Source organism: Oryzias melastigma, unplaced genomic scaffold, assembly GCF_002922805.2.
Source record: "Oryzias melastigma strain HK-1 unplaced genomic scaffold, ASM292280v2 sc00295, whole genome shotgun sequence".
NCBI lineage: Eukaryota > Metazoa > Chordata > Actinopteri > Beloniformes > Adrianichthyidae > Oryzias > Oryzias melastigma.
In genome coordinates, this window is record NW_023416910.1 from 147,936 (window position 1) to 159,563 (window position 11,628).

At 39.4% G+C, this 11,628-nt stretch overlaps 1 protein-coding gene across 3 annotated transcripts in view; it reads right to left on the minus strand.

The window, feature by feature from the left end:
* aass (aminoadipate-semialdehyde synthase) overlaps positions 1–11,628 on the minus strand; it is a gene marked incomplete in the record, with an annotated part of 177,904 nt that overhangs the window by 134,609 nt on the left and 31,667 nt on the right. For all 3 annotated transcript variants that reach the window (XM_024262395.2, XM_024262393.2, XM_024262394.2), the window contains 5 exon segments: positions 4,009–4,087; positions 4,161–4,307; positions 4,396–4,463; positions 4,785–4,869; positions 11,023–11,199. In XM_024262395.2, coding sequence (XP_024118163.1) covers positions 4,009–4,087; positions 4,161–4,307; positions 4,396–4,463; positions 4,785–4,869; positions 11,023–11,052 — 409 coding nt within the window.

Genomic DNA, 11,628 nt, shown 5'->3' on the forward strand with positions numbered 1-11,628 from the left:
CCATCATTAGCTTTAAACTTGAAGTGTTTAAGCTCTATGCAAACTAAAAATAAAGACAATAGTTTATTAAGCCTTAAATGAATCATGCAGCTTTTCACCTTTATTTATTTCTGACATTAAAACAAGACTTCAATCTAATGAGGCAATCTGAATCAACAATATAAAACTCATTAAAAGCCTTCATTTTTTTTAAGCTTTAAAACTCATGTACAGTTACTTTTACGTGTTGGATACCCTTGGTATGTTAACGCAGATGAACAGCAAGTTTGAATGGTTTAGCACCAAAATACATGACTGACCTCCTGACCCAGTATGTACCAGCCAGACCTCTCCGGTCATCTGGATCCGGTCTTTTATCAGTTACTAGAGTCAGAACTAAACATGGAGAAGCTGCATTCAGCTTCTATGCACAACAGATCTGGAATAGACTTCCAGAAAACCTTAGATCTGCTGAAACACTCAGTGTATTTAAATCCAGGTTAAAGACTCACCTGTTCTCAGTTGCATTTGATTAATATGTATTCAAAAGTTTACGTCCGCACTGTTTATCTATGCTTGTTTTACTTTCTTTTAATTTTAATGATCACACCTTTACCGTTTCTTTTGATTGTTACTTTTACTACTTTATGTAAAGAACTTTGAACTGTCTCTTTACATGAAATGTATTGAACAAATCAATCAATCATGTAATATTAAAGGGGCTCTACCATGATTTTCTTAAGCCTGTCAGAATGAACTATATCTATATAAAAGATCATATATTACCTTTGGACCACTAAAAACTGAATTATTTAAGAAATATTAGTTATATTTCGTGAGTAATTTCCTACCCGGAAGTAAAACGATTACTGAAGCTCCGCCTGCCGCTGCATGAGGCTGGAATCCATTCCATGGCGTCATCCTAGAGTCTGTGGCAGCATGTCTGTATTTCTCCCACGAAAATAATCCAAACTTTTTCAAAGATGGATGCACATACGGTATATCTGGCTGTAGTTGGCCTGGCTATCGCTTCACTGCTCCACAACACGCACACTCCTTCACAGGTGTGCCAACCAGGGGTTGATTTATTTTTTTTGGGGGGGGGGTTGGGGGTCTTGAAGGAGCCCTGCTGAAAAAGTAATAAACACCTGTTTGAGCGGGAATTTATTGAAGATAGGACCCAACTGGAATATATATGGTATTCTGCATCTCAATGAAAGTTTTTTGCTGGCCATCACTGGTGGGGGGATAAATTGAGAGTTGTGTTAATCTGGGGGTGGAGCAGTCAGAGCAGACTCTTCCTCGAGGGAGCTGTTCGCATCGATCTTACGTCAGCATGTTTCCACCCGCTCGTTTTCGTGGGTATGGGAGAGGCTGCTGCAGACAGTTCAGGTTTTTATAGGATTACTCTTAAATGCATGAACGGATCAAAATGCCGCTTTGGGGTTCTTTGAGGAATGAACAGTAAATTGCATTTAAAACATCAAAAAGTAGAATTTTCATGGTAGAGGCCCTTTAATGAAAAATCAACCTCCATATCTTTAAACAAATCTTGTCACATTTTGAACTAATGACCAAATCTGCAGCATTTTTAATAAAATTAATGATCTTTGAACTGGAGTATATCAGAGGTCACCTAACCTTATCCAAAGTTATTGCATCATGAACAGATTTTTAAGACTTTTTAACTTTTAAATCTATGTAAAATGCAAGTTTAATTAAAACAAAAGAAAAAAAGAGAATAAAATGTAATATCAGACACAGCTCACCAGGGAGTTGTGCTATTTTTAGAAGAGACCTGCAGGCAACTTGTGTGGTCCTTGGGGGCAACGTGGTGTTGGTGACCCGTGATGTACTGTACAAAATAAAACTAGAGTTCACATCCACATATTTATGCATATAGGTCACCAGCCGTATCAACTTCTGTACTTCTTTCCCTTTATGCCCTTTCTCAAAAAACCCTTCACAAACTTCAACTGGTTCAACATTCAGCAGCCTGGATCCTCACTAGAACCTATCCCCCCACCACCACCGCACCCCCTCTGCAACCACATCACACTGATTCTCCAGCAGCTGCACTGGATCCTGGTCAACTCCACAATCTACAACAAAATCGTCCTGCTTACCTTTAAAGTCATCCACAACCTCGCTCCACCTTACCTGTCCAGCATGATCAACATCGCCACACCATCCCACTGTCTAAGATCTTCATCTGACTGCCCCCCTCCCTCGTCTGTAACTCACTACACCCAACATCAGAAACAAACTGTTCTTCCATCTTTAAATCAAAACTAAAAACCATCTGTTCAAACTGGGGATGTCCCGATCAGGTTTTTTGGGGCCCGATCCGATTCCGAGTCATTTGATTTTGTGTATCTGCCGATACCGAGTCCCGATCCGATACTTTTATAAGACATTTAAAACATGAATAGATTGAAGAAACAGATTTGTGTTGTCCCTTATTTATATTTCAATAACCTTCTTTTATCATTAAAAACTTAAATAAAACACTTCTGTGAAGTAGCTTTAATAAACAAGTAAAAATACAGCAGATATAAACTAAGAAAAAAATACAACTTTCTTGTTATATAAGTGATAATTAGTCATGTGAGAAAGTTTAGTGACTTTAGCTTTAACATCTTTAGAGCTATTGAACATTTTTGACCAAATGTGATTCCTGTCCTCATTTAAAATTCTTAAAAATTATGACTTTGTTTTAGCATAAAATTTGATGAGTGTTCATGAATAGCTGATATCATTATTAGTTTTAATGTATTAGTTTTATTTATTTAGTTCTTTTTAAGATTATGTGCTTATTCTTCAAGTTCTTAAGACATCACATTTTCGGTTTTATTACCACAGTAGTTAATTTTCTTAAATGTTATTTCTCTGTCAGATAAATAAAAAAGGCATATCAAAGGACAGCTCGGGTCCTAAGGAGTTGAATCACGGCGCTAGCAGTTAGCAGCTGCTGTGTAGCCATCTGTCTGCAGCATGAAGAGCTTCACATTTAAAAGAAAAAAAATAATGTTTGTTTCTTTTGGAATACCTTTATAGGTTGTTGTTTGAGTTATGACAAACCAATAGAGACACTTGCTGTCAGTTTAAAGCGTTTTTAAAAGAGTTATTGGTCCCGGAAGTTAGCTTTCTAGCTAGCTTTGTTTACAAGTTAGCCTTCTGCTTGAGCTGCTGCCGTTTTTTGCTGCATTTTCTGGTGATGACATTTTGTGATCTTTTCATGACATGCAGACTTCTAGTGGAGTATTTATCCGGAATGATAAGATGAAATATAAAGCTCTGATCATAATGAGAATTAATGAAATATCCGATCTTAATCAGACAAAGGAGTCCGATTCTGATCGAGTCCCAAATCACCTGATTGGCCCCGATTTACGATCACGTGATCGGATCGGGACATCCCTAGTTCAAACTGTCATACCCATTGTGGTTTTATACCTACCTCTGTTACTTCATTTTCATTTGACTTTATTTTTAAATGTATATTTTTGTTTGTGCTTTTAACTCACTTGTACAGTGTCCTTAAGAGCTTTGAAAGGTGCTTTAAATAAAATGTATTATTATTATTATTATTATTATGCATACAAACCAGTTCATGTAAAGCAATTCATTCTATAACGCATACTTTTTGTGATAAGATAAGAGGACACCTGTGCTCAGATGAGTGTTTATGTTCTACTATGGTGGATTAAGTAATGAAAAAAGAGGGAGAGTGCCCACCCCCACATCAAGACCCCGGTACTGTTAAATAGTGTTTTACCATAGCACTCACATATCCAATTTTAGGTTTTCAGCTGACTATACAGACAATCTGGTCCAGAATATTTCATTAAGCTCTGATTCCTAGACTTAATTCCACCTATAAAACTACTAAGTTGCATTAATTCTCCTTGACAAAATTTTTATGCAGTCCAGTTTGTTGGTGGATTGAAGGTCATAAAATTTTATAACATCATCATCTCTTTGAAGTAAATGATTCACGCAGGCAAACATAATAACGAAATATCATACCTCCAATTTCAGAGACCTCTTTCAACTCATGAGGTTCGACGTACTCAACAGGAAGTTCATTGATGATGTCTTGGGCTCCCTAAAACAAGTAAGAGAGCACTAAGTGGTAGGTAAAAAAAATCCCTTTTGCTTTGATTTAAGCATGTCTGTACTTTGGAGACATTTCCAGTTCCAGTGAAGCAAAATGTCACAGGTCCAATCGATTTAGGCATAAGACCCATGGAAATCTCGTATCCACAGTCCCTCACTGCTTGGATCGCCTGGCTTACATTCCTGTAGTTATGAGCCATGCCAATGTGCTATAATATCAAAGAAAAACTGTTAGAATTCTCACAAAACAAACAGTAATTATAATACTTTTGATTTCTTGCTAATTTGCATTCTTACCATAAAAGGTGTGTGATGGCCTAAGGCTAAGAACCGAAGACCCAATCCATGCAGAATGTTTATCATTCCTATGAGGAATAAAAACACAGGTACTTTTAGTTTGCACTATTAAATGCTAAAATCTGAAATATATTTTTGAAAAGTTACTTGCAGCTTTGAGCTTAACCATGAGGTAATAGCAGGGTCTCTATTTGAGATGCATAAAGGAAAAATGCTTTTTTAAAACAAATCTTGTGATTTGGGTGAAATGCATAACCTATTCTTTCTAGTCTGTTTAGATGACAATGATGCAGTTCATTCAAATACATATATTAAACAAATTTTAAGGTGTAAATTAAAAAAAAAAAGAAAATGAAAATCAGAATTAAAAAAAAGAAGAAGATCCATACCTGCTACACCAGCCCACTGACCAAAAGCTACAATTCGGTAACCGTTGGCATCTACCATTTTCTCATAATCAATGAGGCGGACTTCCTGAAAATACAAAACTCATTTTAGAACCCTTGTTGCTTTGATATATTTCAAAGCAGAATATGTTATTTTCTGATTAGTTTAATCTGAAAAAGAAATCATGTAGGACAGGAAACAGAAAAACAAAAACAATTTTGCAATCTTTGTGCCATTTTTATGGGGTAAGATAACTGTCAAAAAGAAACATATTTATAAATAATACTTTGTATTCATAAGAAGAAATTTGTTTTCATAAGTACAAACTTGTGCATACATTTATATTTTGTGCAGAACTTTGCAGAAAAAATATGAATACAACATTTAGTTTAACATTTAACATGTCTCATTTGAATACCACTTTTCTCTGTCTTGAATACAAATTTCTCCTGTTAAGAAACTGTCACAAATGCGTCACGGGGTCACAGGATTATAAATTGAGTCCCAGAACATCGATTGATGGAACTTCCCGTGTCTGTTCATGTTTTTTAAGTAAAATTAAATAGAAATTTTAAGAATGTTATTGATGCCATAATGGGAAAATTATCTTGATAGCCATAGCTGTTGAAAATTTAATAAAATATATGAAAACACAGCGATCTCCGACTGCTTGTTGTGGTTGTCAGTGGTTGTAAATAATGCAGCAGCGGATTGTTTTAGACACAGAAGTGGTGATAAACAGCCCAAAGAGAGTAGCAGACATGCCAGTTCACTCATTAGGTGGAAAACAAAAAGTGTCTGTAAAATTTGTTGAAAATAAGAGGATGAACGGGCTCTAGCAGCACCGCTAGCAGCACTGCTGCACAATTAGCTAAGCTAACTCGGAGCTAATGAAGGCTAACTGTTGGACAACTCCAGGCTTAGTCAAAAAGAAAGAAACAAAGATCAGAAACAGAAAGTAAGTTGGGCATTCTGATCCAACTGACTTTTAAAAAAACATGTACTAAATATATACTTATTTTTTTTTTTTTTTTTTTATTTATACAGCACCAACAGTCGGCTGACCGTCTACTTTAGCTCTGAGTTAGCTTAGCTGATTGTGTCATTCCCATCCATTTTTAAGCCGCTATCCCTTTTGAGGTCAAGGTGCTGCTAGAGCCTGTTCCGGGTAGAGATGGGTGAAGACTAGGGTACATCAGACGCTCCTTTTATCAGAGATCTTGGGGTAAATCTTGACAGGCATTTTAAATTTGACAAGCAGGTCAGTGCAGTAGTCCAGTCCAGCTTCTATCACTTGAGGCTAATCAGTAAAGTTAAGCCTTATCTTCCTCCTCATGCATTGGAACAAGTGATCCATGCATTAATCTTTTCCAGACTGGACTACTGCAACTCCTTGTACACTGGCATTGACCAGTCTCTGCTCCGCCGTCTACAGCTGGTCCAAAATTCAGCTGCCCGCCTGCTAACGGGGACTAGACGGCGTGAGCACATCACCCCAATTTTACGCTCTCTTCACTGGCTGCCTGTGTCTTTTAGGATTGTTTTTAAGATTTTACTTTTGGTTTTTAAATGTCTGCATGGTCTGGCCCCTCTTTATCTTTCTGAACTTTTACATTTTTACCGTCCGCGCCGAGTCCTCAGATCTGAAGATCAGATGTTGTTAACGGTTCCCAGGACTCGGCTTGTGACCAGGGGAGACAGAGCCTTTTCAGTTGCTGGTCCCAAGCTCTGGAATGCGCTCCCCCGTTCTGTCAGGTCGGCCAGTTCTGTCAGTGATTTTAAGTCACTTTTAAAAATGTATCTTTTTAACCAGGCTTTCAACTCCAGTGTGCAGACTTAGTGGGTCAGCTAGTTTTTATTGTTTTTATTATTTTATTGTTTGTTTTATTGTACCTCATTTTGTCATTGTTTTAATTGTTTTAATGCTTTTATTGTTTCTCTTTGTTGTTGCTTATTGATTTTACTTCCCTGTTCAGCACTTTGGCGGTGTCAGCTTTTATAAGTGCTTTACAAATAATAAATTGATTGATTGATTGATCTGGACAGGTTCAGGACCTGGACCGGGCGCGTCCGCTCCGCCTGTCCCGGGAATAAACTGCCCAGCAAAGCTAGGATCCCCCATGTAACATGCCGCTGCTGGCCGGTGTTGTGCCAAGGTACGATCCCCTGCCAAAAGAATGGCTGAGACTGGGGAAAAAAAATTCTGACCGAGGACGATCCTTGTCAAAACACGCTCCTGGAGAGCAGACAGCAGAATTGCAGCAGCAAAGAGAGTGAGATCCACCTGCTGCTTTGTCGGGTGTTTGCATTTGTTTCATCATTCTCTTATCATCACTCTGTTTTTGCCACCACTTCCGGGTCCGTTTCATTATTTATATGCTCCGCTGCAATGGCCTGATAAAATAAATAAAATAATAAAATTTAAGTAGCAGGACTTGACTGACGATATCTTTTTTCCCCTGCAGAGCTACATAATCTAGAGCAGGAGTCTCAAACTCGCGGCACGCGGGCCATCTGCGGCCCCTGGGATGATAATTTGTGGCCCTAATCTTAATATGAAAGATTAATGTTAGTGCACCCCGCAAGATTGATATGACACTTGTGTGCAGAGCTGAACGAACCAATCACAGTGGCTCTGGAGGGCAGTACATCAACGGGCTGTCCAGTGCCTCCCTCACTCATTCATTCATTCATTTCTCCAGTCGGCTAGGCAGAGGAGAAGCCATATAAAGCACAGAATGCGATTCACGTGATAAATTTGCGTCCACCACGCGGGGAATTTGCTGCTCGTTGCATTTAAAAAAAATGTGCTTCTGTTGCCGTGTGTGGGAGGAGCTACCAGCTCTGTCTGTGGATGTCTCTCTTAGAATGAATGGGAGACACATCTAATGCCGAGGAATATGTTTTTTGACGTGTCGGCTGTTCCTATTAAATCAGGGCTCCCCAAGCACCGAGCCGAAAACCTGTAGCGCGCCCCACTTTTACCACGCGGCGATCCGCTAAACCCACCTGTCAAAGATGTGATCCTGAGCTTAAAGCTGCGCCCGAGTGCCCGTGTCTGTAAATTTTAAGGTTCACACACCAGCTGTGTCGGCGTGAATTCCAGTCCACGCAACCGCAAATACAAGTGCGATATTCTGCTATGCAGGTTTGCATAGAACCCCCATGCAAAGCAGCCCCCAAATCCACACTGATGCAGCCGGCGCACGTGCAAGCACCCCACACCTCTGATGAATGGAAGACAGACAGATCGGATTTATTTATTGTGAGGAGTTCTACAAAAAAATGAAATCCTTTAAAGATTTTCTCGGTGCCGAGGCTTCTCTCTCACTCTGAAGGAGGTGCTGGAAATACAGACATTTGAAACTGAATAAAATTAATTAGTTTTCTCTAGTCAGTCAGTGGTTTCGTCAGTCGTCTGTATCTACTGTATGGTCATTATTAGTATTTTGTTTATTTATTACTGATTTATTGGGGGGGGGTTAATTCATTTTTTAATATATTTATTTATGCTATTCATTATTTTGTGTAAAAAATTTTGTGTTGTTCTCAACATGTATTGTCAGTGCTTTATCAGTATTTTATCAGTGCTTTTCTTTTCCTGATGTAGCCCAGCCTCACCTAGACTGCCTCAGCGGCCCCCAGATAAATTGAGTTTGAAACCCCTGATCTAGATAGTTTTTCTGTCATGGTAGTTTAATGAATGAGTCGCATTGCACATGCTTGTTTACAGGAAAAATTCGTATTCAAAACTAAGAAAAGTCGTATTCAAAGATGTGCACAAAACATAAATGTATGCACAACTTTGTATTTATGAATACAAATCTATTTTTATGAATCTTCTTATTTTCCTTCGGATTTTCCCTTCAGGGGTCTCCACAGCGAATCAGTTCCCTCCATCTAGGCCTGTCTTCAGCATCCTCCACTCTAACACCAGCCACCTTCATGTCTTCATTTACTGCATCCATAAACCTCCTCTTTGGTCTTCCTCTAGACCTCTTTCCTGCAGCTCTAGACTCAGCATCCTTCTACCAATATATTCACTGTCTCTCCTCTGAACATGTCCAAACCATCTCAGTCTGGCCTCTCTGACTTTATCTCCAAAACCTCTAACATGTGCTGTCCCTCTGATGTATTCATTCCTGATCCTATCCATCCTGGTCACTCCCAAAGAGAACCTCAGCATCTTCATCTCTGCTACCTCCAGCTCTGCTTCCTGTCTTTTCTTCAGTCCCACTGTTTCTAGTCCAAACAACATGGCTGGTCTCACCACAGTCTTGTACACCTTTCCTTTCATTTGTGCTGAAACTCTTCTGTCACACATCACACCTGACACTTTTCTCCACCCATTCCAACCTGCTTGCACTCTCCTCTTCACTTCTTTTCCACACTCTCCATTACTCTGTACTGTTGACCCTAAATACTTAAACTCCTCCACCTTCTTTATCTCTTCTCCCTGTAACCTCACTCTTCCACTCTGGTTCCTCTCATTCACACACATGTACTCTGTCTTACTGCGGCTAACCTTCATTCCTCTCCTTTCCAGGGCAAACCTCCACCTCTCTAACTCCACCTCCACCTGTTCCCTGCTCTCACTACAAATCACAATATCATCTGCAAACATCATAGTCCATGGTGATTCCTGTCTAACCTCATCCGTCAGTCTGTCCATCACCATTGCAAACAGGAAGGGGCTCAGAGCTGATCCCTGATGTAATCCCACCTCCACCTTGAACTCCTCTGTCACCCCTACAGCACACCTCACCACTGTCTTACAGCCCTCATACATGTCCTGCACTGCTCGGACATACTTCTCTGTCACTCCAAACCTCCTCATACAATACCATAGTTCCTCTTCCTCTCTGGTAATACCATAGTAATACCATAGTCCCTCTCATTTTGGCACATTTACTCTGGGTCCACTTTCAAACTGCCCTGCACCACGGTACCACAGGCCTTCATACAGACACTCAAAATCTATCTGCAAAAAAGTTTGAATAAGGGAAAAATCCTGGCAAGCTTTTGCCAACACAGCGGATCCATCTTTCTCTTCTGTTTTGACCCGCTCCTATAGCTGCTGGGCAATGACTGAGGAGATCTTAAGTCACGTGGTTTTGTTTACAAAGTTTTAAGGAAACAGAAAGAAGGTACACTGAGGAGGCTCGGGGAGGCTCATTGACCGTCTATGCTGGGCAGGCTCAAGTATGAGGTCGTGAAATGGGCTGGATCGAAAAGGAATGAAAGGCGGAGCCTCAGAGATTGAGTCATTTTACTTCCATGTATTAAAACGGACCAAAACAATTACTCATATTTCATAAATAATTTGGTTTTTAGTGTTCCAAAGGTAATACGTGATCATATATATGGATATAGCTTACTCTGAAAGGCTAAGGAAAATCATGGTAGGGTCCCTTTAAAGAAGCCCCGCATCTAAAGTAACAAACACCTGTTTGGGCTGGAATTTTTCGAAGACAGGGCACAACTGGAAGATATACGGTATTCTGCATCTAAAATGAAAGTTTTTGCTGATCAACACTGGATAAGGGGATAACTTGAAGGTTGTGTTAGACTGGGGGCGGAGCAGTCATAATAGACTCTTCCTGAAAGGGGCAGCCTCACTCCTCATGATCTATGACATCAGATCATGAGGACCTGCTCGTTTTCATGGGTATGGGAGGGACTGCTGCAGACGGCACAGGTTTTTTAGAGGATTACTCTTAAATGCATGAACAGATCAAAATACTGTTTTGGGGTACTTAATGGAGAGAAATGAACAGTATAATGCACTTAAAAGCTCAAAAAAAGCTTTTTTTTATGGTATGGCTCATTTAAAATGAAAGGGTTCCAGATTAAATAGTTTCTTCCTTTTCCAGTGTCACTCAGTTTCTTTACATTTTGGTGTAGGTGCAGTTTCTTGTTGTTCTACCTGGCACTATCTCTAGTCTTTCCCTCATACTCACTTTTTGTTTTTTGCTGCTACGAGTGTACCAGACCCAGAGCAACCTCACGCACTCAGTGTTCAAAATGAACCAAGAGTGATGGTATCATTAACTACAGATGATATGAATGAAATCATTAAAATGAATAGTTACACCCCTAAATATGATATATTCAGGAAAGCTATTCCAAGTTCTGAAACAGCTAACTATTTTGATCATTTTGAAAGATAAACTAAAATCGTCATAAAAAATAAACAACTAAGCTAGAAGGAGGGCACTCAAGGAACACTATACTGCTTACCTTTTTCAGCAAGTCCTCCAGAAGCCCCATGTTCGCCTCTTGAGCTTTGATGGTATGAGAGAAAAAAGCATAGGTCTTCCTAGGGATGATCTTCTCCTCTGGTGGCCTCTTCACTCCAATTATCAGTGAAGCCTGTGAAATGTCCTCCTGGACAACAGCTCCAGCCTTGATGTAGTACTGAAAGTACAGCACATGTCTATTGAAACAAATGATGCATTGTGCAAAACAAGTCTCTAAAATGGAAGAGTTTGTTTTAATAAAGAACAATCATATAAACTGACATCAATGTCTTGCATATTGTATTCTAAGTGAAAATGTGAGGAAAGTGAGAAGTTAAGTCAGGAAGAATGACACCATCCAGACTCATTTCTTAAGCAGACCCACTCATCTCTCAAGAAGTCAAGGGAATGTTAAGAGATATTTGCCAAGATTAGTTGAATGACACAAATGGCACAGACTATCATCTACTTCAGGGCTAAAAACTAGAGCTGTTCGATGTGTAGGTCTGGACAATATGACATTCCTGCTACTATCAGCTCTGAAGATTTCCTTCAATTCTTTGATAATAAAATCTCAAATATTAGACAGAAGCTAAATGTTGTTATT